The 14,827-nt window shown below is 40.7% G+C and overlaps 1 protein-coding gene across 1 annotated transcript in view; it reads right to left on the reverse strand.

Moving 5' to 3' along the window:
* LOC130109105 (adhesion G-protein coupled receptor D2) overlaps nt 1-14,827 on the reverse strand; it is a 183,033-nt gene that overhangs the window by 71,282 nt on the left and 96,924 nt on the right. Inside the window, exon 23 of the mRNA XM_056275848.1 lies at nt 3,761-3,950. Within this exon, the coding sequence (XP_056131823.1) occupies nt 3,761-3,950 (190 nt within the window). The remainder of the gene's footprint in view (nt 1-3,760; nt 3,951-14,827) is intronic.

Raw genomic sequence — 14,827 nt, forward strand, 5'->3', positions numbered from 1 at the left:
TACACTGAAGTTCTCATTGTCGATCTGTGTTTACAAGAACGAAATTTTAAGCGGAAATCAGACAAATGTACAGAAATAAAACATCGCAGTTGTGATCCACTCTTCAAGAAACAATTTGCAAAATAAATTTAACAAAGTTCTGGCCTAACGGTATAAAGAATCAGATCCATTTGGAGGATTTTCGGCTGTTGGGTGAATCTCATACAATTCCACGATGGCTTCGATCAGGAATTACGTACAAGCTTTCGGTGCACTTATCGATATGTTAGACCGATATGTTAACATATTTGTAAAACAAAAGCAGTTTCTCTCCCTCTTGTACTAATTATATTCAAACCACGTAATTTTAAGATTTAGCTTATAACTGCTGATGATGATTGACACACAATTGAAAAATGTCTAAAATTTTGAAATGTCTTTATTTTTAAATGTTTTTGTTTCTTAAAAAAAAGTATATTATAACCGTTTTATACAATGAATATATAACTTAAAAGTTGTATCAGTCTGAAGGAACTACTGAGTCACACACATTTGTCAATGCACAAAGAACCGAGGCAATTTTATCCACTGTTGTCATACCAGCACCTTATTACAGAGGTAGTCTGTTGGTAAAATTCCTTGTAAAATTGTACATTTTCTCAAAACTAGGCCAATGACATGCTCCACATAGATGCGGACAGATGCAATTTTTCTTGCTGACTCAATTTCTAAAGTACCAAACTGATACTTCCCTTTTGTAAAAGCAGGTATCTTAACTTCTGCATGATACTAATTTTTCATATGTAAGATCTTCCTGACTTATCCTCGATATCAATTTTCTTCTTCTTTCCTCTGACAACCTTTGAGTTTCTTCTCCTTGATGGCTGATTATCTTTGGATAGTGAAAGTAGGACTTATTCTGCTCTCTGTCAGCTCGATTGGAACAACCAAAAACAGTGCAGAAATTAACCATTGTAAAATATCGAACCACAATAGCTATACTGTATGAATCAAACCTTGAAACAAATTCTGTCCATTCTGACTGTTTAGAAATCGTTAAGCATCGCGTAGTGAGAGCAACACAGTATCCTATGGATTGGAGCCGTTGTCCTCCAACATGGCGGATGTGTTGTCGTCACGTGATATGAGACGTAATATGAGAATAACTCATGCTAGGGTTGTTACTCTGGCCTCTGGCTCCTGACCAAGGCAATGACAAAAAGAAGTGGAATTGTTCTCCGGGCGCTGCACTGTGACTGCTCTGAGTATACACGGCTGCCCACTGTTTCTAGTGTGCGTGTATGGGATGGGTTAAACACAGAGATGAATTTTGTTGTATGTATATACAATGACAATGTGCGTTATGTCTAGCACTATTGTTTTCATTACCGCTGGTTGGCAGAATGAAATGAAAAGGCTTGCAAGAAAATGCAAAACTTCTTTTTTGTTTCCCTCAAGCCTACTCAGATTTGGTCTTTTATTATCATCTCAAAATGTTACAAAAAGGATGGCCTTACTTGTCCTTTTTCATTGCGGGAGAAATTGCTGTACTTTTTGACTAATAAAGAACAAGGAAAGAGGGGCTGATGAGTCACTTGCTTTTACATTCACCACAGACCAAGGTGCCAGCAGGCGTGTAGGGATGCATGCTCAAGACTAGAAGCTCGCTGCTGTGTACTAACTCTGGTGACCGTCACCTCTCATAACAGCTACTGCTCAGGTGCCCTTGCGCGAAACTTATCCCCTTTTGTTAGTGCACCAGGGTTAACAAATCAGTCTCATAAAATCAGTCTCATGAACTTATCAACCATTAAGTTGATGTTTAATATTTTATAATTAAACTTATAATTAAACAAATCAGTCTCATTAAATCAGCCTCAGAAAATCAGTTTCATGAGTCAGTCTCACAAAATTATCAACTATTAATTTTGGTGTTCAATAGTTATAATTGAAACATTCAAGTTGATGGAATAATCGATGTTGCACCAATTGGAGTACTATAATTGGCAGAAGATGGCTTCAGTGAGTACTGTCACAAAACAAGCAGGGCAATGACTTCAATGAAAACAATTTATTAGAACAATCAAGTAAAAGTGACTAATACTAAACAGTTGCAATCTGCAATCAATAATTGAGCAGCAATGTGATAATCAAGGCACAAAAAGGTAATATGAGGTAGAGAGACTATGCCATTATTGTGTGTGTGTGCGCGCGCGCACGTGTGCATTATTACACAAGAGGAAATAGCGCCGAAAAGAACAAAGGGAGGTTGTGTGTGTATGCGTGTGTGTGCACGTGGCGTGTGTGTGCACCACTTCACGCTGAAAAGGAGAAAGTATGTGTATGTGGAAGGCTATGCGCCCGCACGCAGGCAGAAAGCATGTGATGAAGTTAAGACAAAGAGTTAGAGAGCGAGAAAGATCACATGCACAATCTATCTACCAAGGTAACAGACAAAATAAACAAAAATGAAAGTAGCAAATTAACAAAACAAAGTAGACAGCCCTTCGGACCTGTGATGGCCTGGCAGCCTGTCCAGGGTGTCTCCCCGCCTGCCGCCCAATGACTGCCTGGATAGGCTCCAGCATCCCCGCGACCCTGAGAGCAGGATAAGCAGCTTGGATAATGGATGGATGGAAATAGACAACCCGTATAGCGAACTCTATGTAGATTAGTGTGTGTAACTGAATAGCGAATGTATTCAAGCAACAGTACTTTTCTCAAGTAACACTGGAAGATTTCAAATAAAAGAAAAATTAAAGCAAAAAATTCCAAACTAACAATCGGCCTATATAACACTTCCTACATGAATCACAGTGTCTAGATCACGGATGATTTCAACTAACAACACCTTTCTCATTAGAGATAATTAGACCAACTACTAAAACGCTGCCACGACACCAATAAGGCTAATCTTGCCCAGATACCACCATTACTTGAGATCACTCTTCTGTGGTGATCAGAGTCCTTGTCCGATGCATGGTGTGCAGGTTTGGGAAGATGGTTTCTTTTCCTGGTCATCACAGCATGGCTCCATGAAAAAACAAAGTCTCTTTTCTTTCACATAGCTCGTCAGCTGAAAGCTTTTCAATGCTCCATTGGTCATCAGATGATCTCTAAGTTGCGACTGCATTGATATTTAAGAAATGAAAAGGGGTCTGGTCGCCTTTTTTTTCTGTGAAAACTATGCGGCTTGCAGGAAAGGTGAACCAGTAATCACAGCCGGTTAGCAGATGAACAAGACTTGGTTATCTTCCAATAAAATCGGGGCCAGCGGTAATGTGGAGACATGTGGTCCTTTGTTCTTGCAGTTCTGCAGGAGAGGGTAGCTGTAAATGCATGGTGTGCGCGATCCTACACGAGAGAGGACGAATTTCAATTCCTCCACCGTTTTAAGTGCGAAATTGCCTCACTGGATATTGTATTGCTGTAACCAGTACTGAGCACAGTAAAGGTGAGAAGATGGGTGGAGATTACCTGTGAGGTTGAGCAGGGAGTTACGGGTATTGTAGGCTACGGGCAGAGCAGCCCCTATACCTTGTTGCACTTCAGCCAACAAAAGGAGACTGCGCTTCTACTGGGCAGCTCCCACATTTCCTGGCTCAACCAAACTCTTTTCTGAAGCATAATCAATAAGACCCCTGCCATGAACAGCAGAATCTAATATCCTGTATATAAAATGATTAATCCTCTGCTGCAGTGTGCATGTTGAATCAATTTATCTGACTGTATGGAAACCTTTAATAGGTAATGTGTATGTGGTGTTGGTCTGATGACTCACCCTCAGCACACTCCCCCACCTTCTCTCCCCTGTCCACAGCCATAGTGTGGGGTTGGGTGTAGGTGGGGGTGGGCAGGGGGATCGCCTCCTCCCCTTGGCTTGGTGTGTGGGGACCGATGGGGCCGGGTAGTGGGGAACTGGCAGGGCGAGAGCTGGCAACTGAGCTGGAAGGTCTGGAACTGGCACAGTTCTGGATGGGGAAGAGAAATGCAGAGTCAGTGGGACAAAATGAAAGAAGAGCAACATATCGGTTTAATTATGACCTCAAGTCTGTAAACTCCATAACGGCACACAACCAATAATTACAATAGAAATTAATAGTAGTTTCACAGGAGCATGAATGAAGCATGAAACCTTCCTTTTTTAACAGACCCTTTCTTCATTAGAATTTTTAGTTTGATTATTTGTAAAAAGTGACGTCAATATTTGCATACTATGATATGTGCTTCAAATTCGTGTCATTAAGATTTCTGTCAGGCTGAAATGTGGCTAAACCAAATTCAAGTTTGGCTTAGTCTCCACCACATCCCTCTGTATGAGACAATACATGATTGTCAAACTAAATAAAGAAACAAAAAAACAAAGCAAAAAATCAAACTTGCAATACTAACTCCAGCAATTCACTAGTCAGATGTACAGGTTCCCATACTGCATTCTACACATGATATTATGAAACTGTAGAATAGCTCAGCAACAAATTACTGATGTCCTTTTTGTGATGTTTCCTTTCTGTGAAACTAAATCAGACAAAAGAGAATCAGCTCAGTTTTCATTCTTTAAGCATTCTTTAAAATTAGTAAGCATAAAGCACACAGTGAAAACGTTTGACATCTACATATACCACAAGAACTCTCAACATATACGACCTTTCACGTACTTGAGACAGCTAGGTTTTTTATTTTTTTACTTATTGTTTATTTTGACTTAAGAATGCACTGATCTTTTGTCTTTTATCTCTATATACTAGGCCTATGTCTTTTTTCACACAGTGACAGATGGAGTACCCCCCTTCATTTCACTGTATATTTTACTTTGTATTTCTGTGCATGTGACAAATAAAGTACTTGAACTTGAACTTGAACTATACAGTTTGTATCTGAATATCTGTATCAGAAGCAAAAAAAACATTAATTCTTTGTTGACATTGCAAATATGCAATTAAACTTGCTGAATTATAGTGCTCTGCATAAATATTCTGCTTAAAGTGTAACAAAATCCTCGACCGTCTTAGTTTGCTGATATCTTCTTCTTTTGGCTTGTTCCCTGTTTCTCAGGGGTCGCCACAGCAGATTTTATAGTTTCCATCAGTACCCTGTGAGGGCACAGCACCAATGGCGGTCCTTGCTAACCCGGGCCTCGACCGATCCGGCATGGATTCTCGACCGATCTGGTACAGTCTTGTCAAGTCGCATAATGATTTGGCAAAGTTTTACGTTGGATGCCCTTCCTGACACAACCACTAACCCTATGGACAGGGGCACATGTAAAGCACTGGATGCCATCCCAATACTCACGGACTTGCATCCATGCCTGTTGCCAAAGACAGTCTGCTGATATCGACAGGTTAAAAACCATGTAAAGGTTGAAAACATGCCAGGCTTGTATTAGTACTCTGTGATGTTCGCATAGCAGGATAAGCACAGCTGCTGTTAATCACATTAATAATGGCTCAATTTGATGTAGGTGTACCAACACAACAGCACTAACAACTGTCAATAGTACTGTCAATGCTGCTTCTTTGGCATACCTACATCCAGCCGTTTTTTTTTTAATACTGAACCAACATAATTCGAAGTCAATGCTATCTCAGTGAGTAGTAAAACTGTCAGTCATACAGACAGGCAGGCAAAACAATTTTCAGTTCAATTGCTTATTAAACAATAAGCTGCACTCTCTGCTCTCACTGCTCCGAAACCAATTTGGCAAAAAAAAAAAAAAAAAAAACATGGTCCACATAGCAAAAAACAGGTGTCGAGAGTGTATGTATGTTCGCGTGTATTTGTGACTGAGAGCGAGAGAGAGAGCGAGAGACAGACAGACAGAGACGGAGAGACAGAGTGTGAGTGTCTGTATTCCCCTGCAGTTGGCATCAGCCCAAGGATTGGTACATGATGTCACCACCATACAGAAATGCGTCTGTCAGCTATACATAGAGGTCTGTGTATGGTGGTGGCGTCAGTTACTGATCTTTAGAAGTGTAGTAGCATGTGCGTCTCGCACAGGGTGACGCGATGCATCTAGTGCAGTAGTTAGAGGGAAGATGCACGCTTGCTTACTGCCTGCTTTTCTAACCTCTTGCTTACAGCTTGCTGCCGCTGGCTAGCCGTTGTGGTGAACAAGGAAGCAGCCCAGTTCGTAAGCCTCCCCCCACCAGTACATAGCCTCTCCTTCACCAAAACCTGTACCAGACCTCCTCATGGCCACACACAGTAACTGGGCACCTCGCGGCATCAGGCAAACTTGGTAGGGGATCTCAGAGCTGCAGTGGTCCCCAGAGGCTGTTCATGGCCAACCATTGCCCCGCTGCCTTGTGGGAAGTCTATTGAGACAAAGGCTAGGGGAGCACACCCTGAGAAAAAAAAAGCAACATGTTTGGCGGCACACATTAGGCAGTTCTTCAACAGTCTGGAGATTCCAGCAGCCTCCTGCAGTCATGATGGGTGACTCGTCCTGGGTATGAGCCCTTGCCACCAGGCCCAACCTGTCATGGCAAATGGTGTACAGTATCTGGCCTTACATCCGGTTGAAGTTTGGTGGTGCTGGGGTGTCTGGCGACAGGAGCAGGGTAGAATGGCCTGGGAGCTCCTAGTCAGAGCCCTTCACATCAGCAGCATGGAGTATATGGTCACTAGCAGCTGGGATTGAGTGGCAACTGCTTTTGGCAGACCCCTGTGTGACTGAGCAGCCCTATTTAGGGACCACACTGCTCACCCCAATTGGGGAGGGGCCTAGAAAAGGTGGCCTAAATTGTTCACTCAACCAACCTCCTGGGTAGGTTACCACACCTACCGGGAATTCCATCCTGTAGTAAAAACAAGAAAATAATCCCATTCAAATTGGCAACATGGAATGTTAGGACTCTCCTTGATAATGATGGCAACAAACCACATTGAAGGACCGTGCCGATTACCGAGGAACTAAGACGCTACAACGTGGATATCACTGCTCTCAGCAAAACCAGGCTCCTGGGTGAAGCCTCCCTGAGAGAAGAAGGAGGACGGTACACCTTTTTCTGGAGCGGCCATCCCCCTGGCGGACAACATTAGTATGGTGTTGGACTGGCAACCAAGAACAGCATTCTACCCAGCCTCACTGAAACATCCGCTGGACTAAGTGAGAGGCTGATGACCCTCCGTATCCCCCTAGCAAAGGCATGCTATGCCACTCTGTTAAGTGCATATGCACCAACACTACCATCTGACAATGGTGTGGAAGACAGCTTCTACCAGCAACTAGATGAGGCCCTTCATCATATCCCAAAAAAGGACAAGATTCTTCTTCTGGGAGACTCTAATGCTAGGTTAGGAAAGAACAATTATATATAGAGTGGAGTACTGGGTAGGTATGGGGTTGGTCAGGTTAATGCAAATGGTCTGAGGCTGCTAACACACTGTGCAGAGCATGACCTCACCATTATGAACACACTGTTTCAGCAGAAGACCAAATACAAAACATCCTGGATACACCCACAATCAAAACACTGACACCTGATTGATTATATCATAACAAGACATACTGACACTAGTGATGTCTTGCTGATCCAGGCCATGGGCGACAATGTTAACCAGTCGACTAAAGGGTCCGACCCGATAGCCAAGGGCTAACGTGTCTACTTCTCCATGCACGTTACAATATATTTCAATTACACATTTCTCAGTGTTTTAAATGATCCTATTAGTGTAGCAAAATCATTCATTGCACGAAGTCGAATCAAATCGAGTGAATCGGCACCTCACTCGGCTCAACTGCAGTCTTTCGGTCGTCACTGACTCAATAGTGAGAGTAATTGTCTCTCTCTCTCTCTTCCCCTCTCTCTGCGCGTGTGTCACGTGTGTTGCTAACTGACGCGGGCGCCAGAAACAGAGAGGAAGAAGAGCATGTGTACTGTGTAGCTAGCTAATAACTGTAGCATACGCAATGGATGACATTGAAATTAAATGAAAAATCTCAAAGGGAGAGCTTCTTAAAATCCCAAATGAGTCGGGGAATGCTTCGTTATGGAAACAGAATGACCTTGTTGTGACAACAGTAATAGACTAACTTGTTTTAACTGTTGCCTTGATCAAGTTCAGTTAGCGAAGATGATTTGTGAACTGTTCAGCCATGTTCATTTGGCAAAGATTTGATTATTGAACTGTTGCCGTGTCAAGTTATTCGGTGGGTGACGTTTCACTGCTTTATTGGAATTGCTACGAATAGGTAAGATGAAAAAGTGGTTTATTATTATACTGCTGTGTTGTTCTGTGTTGGCTTCTGTGCCTAGCAGTGTGTAGGCTACTACTAGCCTATGTGTTGCTGATTTGGACCACTGTGCGTAAGAAGTAGCCTAATTAGTTGGTTCGGTTTTCTGTGGTTTATTTTTATTTCTGTATGCTGGTTGTGGGTGTTATTAGCTAAGCCTGTCTGAAGAGGTAAGTGAACTCGTGCCGTTAAGTGTCACATTTCAAGAGCATGATTACTCTTCTGAAATTGTGATAGCATAGATATGGTTCAGTGCATGGCACCAGATGAAAAATTTGAAAGTATTTCAATATGTGACTGTTGTATGGGTCAAATGTTGTGGTTTCGGTGTATTTAATGGAGCTTGTGAGTGCTCTGCAAGGTATAATTATTCACCGATTTGAATAAATGTGGCAAGAAAAAATACAGTCGTATATACACTACCGTTCAAAAGTTTGGGATCACCCAAACAATTTCGTGTTTTCCATGAAAAGTCACACTTATTCACCACCTGTTTGTGCTGTGAGGACAGCACAAACAGGCTCTAACAGGTACTATTTAATGAAGATGCCAGTTGGGGACCTGTGAGGCGTCTGTTTCTCAAACTAGAGACTCTAATGTACTTATCTTCTTGCTCAGTTGTGCAACGCGGCCTCCCACTTCTTTTTCTACTCTGGTTAGAGCCTGTTTGTGCTGTCCTCTGAAGGGAGTAGTACACACCGGTGTAGGAAATCTTCAATTTCTTAGCAATTTCTCGCATGGAATAGCCTTCATTTCTAAGAACAAGAATAGACTGTCGAGTTTCAGATGAAAGTTCTCTTTTTCTGGCCATTTTGAGCGTTTAATTGACCCCACAAATGTGATGCTCCAGAAACTCAATCTGCTCAAAGAAGTGCCCATCCAACCAATCCAACTTGTGAGAGCTGCTTCTGGAAGCGTGGGGTGCAATTTCTCCAGATTACCTCAACAAATTAACAGCTAGAATGCCAAAGGTCTGCAATGCTGTAATTGCTGCAAATGGAGGATTCTTTGACGAAAGCAAAGTTTGATGTAAAAAAAATCTTATTTCAAATACAAATCATTATTTCTAACCTTGTCAATGTCTTGACTCTATTTTCTATTCATTTCACAACATATGGTGGTGAATAAGTGTGACTTTTCATGGAAAACACAAAATTGTTTGGGTGATCCCAAACTTTTGAACGGTAGTGTAACTATAATGCATCGAGTTATATTGCACAAATACTTGCATCAGAACTTCTGATATAACCCTAAGATGTAATATTCTTAGAAGTTTTAATGGCTCAGTGTTGGGGCCATTATTGTATATTTTGCACATTAATAATATATGTGAGGTTTCAAAAGCACTAAAAATAATTTTATTTGCAGATGACACAAACCTAATTTGCAGTGGGGACAACTTGGAACAGCTTTTGGATACAGTAGGAAATGAATTGAAGAAACTAAAGAGTTGGTTTGATTCATATAAACTAACACTAAATCTAAGCAAAACGAAATTCATAATATTTGGGAATCGGTCAACAAACTCAAACAAGAAGCTCATGATAAATGATGTAGAAATCGAAAAAGTGTCGGAAATCAAATTTCTTGGAGTAATAATAGACAATAAATTATGTTGGAAACCACATATAAAGTATATCAAAGCAAAAATATAATACATATAAAGCCAACAATCTCCTGCATCAACCAGCACTATACACCTTGTACTGCTCCTTCATACTTCCATACATCACCTACTGTGTGGAAGTGTGGTGGAACACAAACAAAACAAACACAGATCCAATTTTTATCCTTCAAAAAAGAGCCATAAGAATTGTAAACAAAACTACTTAAAGAAAACCTACAAACCCACTCTTTATCAAACTGAAAGCACTAAAATTTAACGATTTGGTTGACTTCAAAACAATTCAAATCATGTACAGAGTAAAAAATCAGCAGTTACCAAACAGTGTCCAAAAGTTGTTCCAAAGGAGGGAAAGTAAACACGACCTCAGAGGAATATGTATATTCAAAAAACAACTAGTGAAGACAAATGCAAAACTTCATTGTATATCCATCAAAGGAGTCAATCTATGGAACAATTGTAAAAAATAAATTAAGGTGTGTACATCAATAAGTACATTTAAACAACTCTTTAAAAACAACATATTGAATAGACATAGGATGGATGAACAAAGAGGTGGACTGGAATAATATGACATGATACATGACGTGTAAGGTGCCTTGTTTGACTTGTACTGTTTTGTTTATTTTGATCTCTATGCATTGGCATTTCTTTTCTTTTTTTCCACTTTTGTTTTGTCTTGAAAGTTTTGTTTTGTTTTGATTTGATGGATAAAGTATAAGAAAGGGGTAGGAACAGAAAAGTTCTTTACTTCATCCTACGCCCTTTTCGAACATGGTCTAGTTATTACTTGTGTTGTTAGAGAGTTGGCAAAATATGTTCACTATTATTTCCATTTGTTCTTGTATTCCTGCCTGTGTATTTTATTTTATTTTAGCATGTTCGAAATAAACGAAACGAAATCTAAATCTAAAAGTCTGTAATCCCACCTAGGAATTTCGCTCTAGATATCATAACCTGGGTCTATGTTGGAATCATGGGCGTAGTTTGGCTAGGGCAAGTGGGGTCACTGCACCCCTAGCGTCCAGAGGCGCAAACTGCAACTCATCCAAAACGTATTCTGTATAAGATTGAACGTTTGCTGACTCTTTCGCAAGTAAGTTCTAAAATGTGTCAATACCAAATATTGACAATTAATGTATTCCGGTGCTTGCTTATACTATGTTATAAACATAATGTGTTACTTTCTATGGGGTGGTGGGATTTGAGTTGTGTTTAGTCAGAGATTTTAGTTAAGTTTAAGTACAAACTTGTGAAAGTTATTTCGTTTACATGTAGTTAAATTGTAACATTGTTTGAATTGTTAGTTACATAAGTGAAACTGAGTATTGATAATAATAATGATATTTATTCCAGTTCGGATGTATGTGATTTCTGTGTGCTTGATAAGGACTTTTATTGCGAAATTCTATTGGTGAGAAATGCGTGCATCCGGGGTCTCAGTTAGGGAGCTGCTGTGATTGGCTGATTTACGTTCTGGGGGTGATGTCAAGAAACTTAATACAGCTTCAGAGCGGGGATTCTTTAGTATGACTGGACGAGGACGGACTGGTGAGTGATTGCGAGAGTGAGTGAGTTATATTGTGTGTTAGCTTTGAGTTGAGGGTTATTTGAATGATGTATGTTTGTATTTTGTGTGTTTTCTTTTTCAAGTTTCGTAGCCGGTTGGTTAAAAATAAAGAAATTTTCGACCATTGAGTGACATCCTGTTCATCCTTGCCTCAGCTGCGAGGCTTGTTTGAGAGTTAGCAGCACACATAAGGTACACAAAATTGTGTTCAAAGAGGCCAAGTTACTGTGGTAAGCCAATTTTATCATGGCAGTTAGTCATGGCCATTATTTGTTGTTAGTGGTTAGTTTACCCTCAGCGAGAAATAAAGTTTTTTGAATCTAAATGAATGGACGATTATTCATAGAAGCCAAGCTTCCCCCAAAAGAAGGGACCAATAAAAAAAATGAAATGAAATAATGAGAAAGTCTTAATTTTTGTTTCTTTGTGTTTTTTGTTTCCAATGCGTGAATCTCTCTCTTGTCCTGGAAAAATGAATCGAGGGTGCGAAACTGCGGCTGCCCCCCCCCCATCTTGCAATGCCACTGATTGTAGACAGTATCTGCGTTGTCTTGAAAGTTTTTAAACAGCCAAGAGCGAGCCATAATCCTGAAAATAGACATCTTTAATTTGGTTATTGTAATGTATTAATTATACATATTATTACTTAGGATAATATTTTGTTTATTATTGACGTAGCCATTTCAATTGGTGAAGGAGAATGGGCTTTGCAAATAGCAACATCGCTTTTGACCCAGCTTTATTACTGTGATTTATTTGAACATTTCTTGTTTGTATTTCTTTATGATTATAGGATCATAGGCTACGGCAGTTCCATATTGATAGGAAGCTATGTTTACAATGTTTTAAGAAACTCACAGAATCAATTAATTGGATAGCTTTAGTAGGCCTTTTGTTTTTATTTATGTAATTAATGTAGGTTGATAAGTAAAACGTAGCCTTTTATTCGCCTATAAAATGTTACAAGAGAGTGTTCAAGAGGATGCAATAAACTAACATTACACTGTTCTTTATTTAATGCAAACAATAATATTGTAGCATATCAGAATTTGGTAACCTAGCAACGAATGGAGGTGGGCTTTTTGGGGGTGGTCTTCCAGCGGGAGTCGAGAGGAAGTTGGCGTCTTCATGTTTTGGTCTGCGCAGCAAGCAGCTAGTGCGAGTCGTGGGTGTAATAAAAAAGGGCAATAAAACTCACCGATTGACCTGACATCATATTTCCGGGCCTCATTATGGATCAAAATGCTTCAATATTGTAGCCTAATTGGGGGTGCATTCGCAAAAGGAAAATGCTTCCATAATATAATTGCCATTAGCATGCCTAATGTAAACAAAGTGTAGTTAAAATGTTAAAACATAATCTGCGCGCGTTATTGGACATCTTAATTTTAACAGAATAGGCAGAAGAGCACAATAGAATGTTCATGCAGGCCACGTATTTTCGCTCACTATATCATCTATTTTTGGCAACTGCCCCCCCGATCAGAAAGTCAAACTACGTGGTTGGAATCCCCAGTGGCATAGATTTATAACCACAGGCCTTATTCCAAAGCAATTTTGAAACATTGACAATCTTGGAAAAATAAACTGTTGACTGTGTGGTTTTCTCCAGTGGGGTTTTGTACATTTACCAGTGACAATCTTTTATTTTTAGTAGCCATCTTTAATTTTGTGGAAAAAAGTTTCACTTTGAAAACATGAAAAACAATAACACATACTTGCCATACTGTAATCTGTAGCAGGGCCAAGAGGTTACACCTGTGGCAGGGGATACAAATTCTGTTGCGGGCGATGAGGAATGTCTAGGTGAATCAGTCAAGGCTCTGACTGTATTAGGGTGATGCAATTGTATAAATGAAATAAATGGTTGTAGCTAACTACTGGCACAGAGCCACATGGTTGAGCTGGAATGAAATTTGAGGGACTTGATTTGATGTCACGTGATGTCAGATGCGACGTCATCTGAATTTGCCGTACCTTGGCTTCTGGTGAATTGACGGCCCTGCCTTGAGCTGCAGTACACTGATGACTGTGCTCTTGTAGCTCACACACCAGAAAACTTGCAAACCATTCTTGCCACAGTTGTGAGCCTACAGCAGGCTGGGTCTATCAGTCAACAACACCAAGACTAAGGTGTTATGCCAATGGAGGTCCAGCCCCCACCTACTATGTCTGTCTTCAATATAGAACACCAACCACTCTCAGTTGTTCCATCTTTCAAATACCTAGGCAGCATCCTTTCTAAGAGCTGCAACACTGATCACAAAATTCCTAGTAAAATCAAACAAGCCTCTGTAGCTGTCAGCAAACTCTAACGTAAGGTCTTCCAAAACAAACACCTCCACCTGCACACTAACATTGCCATGTACAAAGCCGTCTGCATCACAACACTCCTATACAGCTGTGAAGCCTGGGTCACATACAGCTGCCACCTAAGGTTGCGGGAGCGGTTCCACATTGTCTGCAGCGAATCAAGCTGATCACATGGCATGACCATGTTCCCCATGCCAAGATTCTTGCTAGGACAAACTGCAAGATCATAGAAGCTATGATCACTGAACACCAACTGCGCTGGCATGGGCATATCATCAAGATACCTCAAGAACGCCTGCCACATCAAGTCCTGTATGGACAGCTTCATCTGGGCCGCCGGTCTGCAGGTGGTCAGAAGAAGCGATACAAAGACCAGCTAAAAACATCACTGAAGTGTTGTATCGACCCCTTGAGACTGGAGCAAGCTGCCATCAACTGTTCCAACTGGCAGGAGATCTGCCACAGAGGTATAGAAAAGCTGGAAATGGAGAGGAATGTGGAAAAAAAAAAGACTAAGGAGACACACAACCATGCCTGCCCCCAATAACTCAGACTTCATATGCCCAACGTGCAATAACACTTGTGGATCAAGAATTGGACTCTACAGGCATCAAAGAACACACTGTTAATGAGGAAGGGATGTCATCATTGGACTCGATGGACAACCAGCAAGCGAGCTTAATCAATAAAAGGGCATCATACTGAAAACCTATTTGATTCAGAAAACAACGACACTACCACCATACTTCATTTGGATGTACAAGATGACTAATAAAGAGTATTATATTATATTCTATTAACCACACACAGACACGTGTGCACGCACACACAACCATTCCCCCCCACCACACACACATACACACACACAGACACACACACAGACACACACACAGACACACACACACACACACACACACACACACACACACACACACACACACACACACACACACACACACACACACACACACCTTCTAGCAAGACCAAAACAAACGAAAATCACTGAAAATCTATTTGTTTGCACAGCACTTATTAAACAAACTTCAGTAATGCACAGGGGTGCTTCAGCAGCTCTTAGTGTCATGGAGGAGTGCACATC

The sequence above is a fragment of the Lampris incognitus genome, chromosome 3, assembly GCF_029633865.1.
Source record: "Lampris incognitus isolate fLamInc1 chromosome 3, fLamInc1.hap2, whole genome shotgun sequence".
Lineage (NCBI taxonomy): Eukaryota > Metazoa > Chordata > Actinopteri > Lampriformes > Lampridae > Lampris > Lampris incognitus.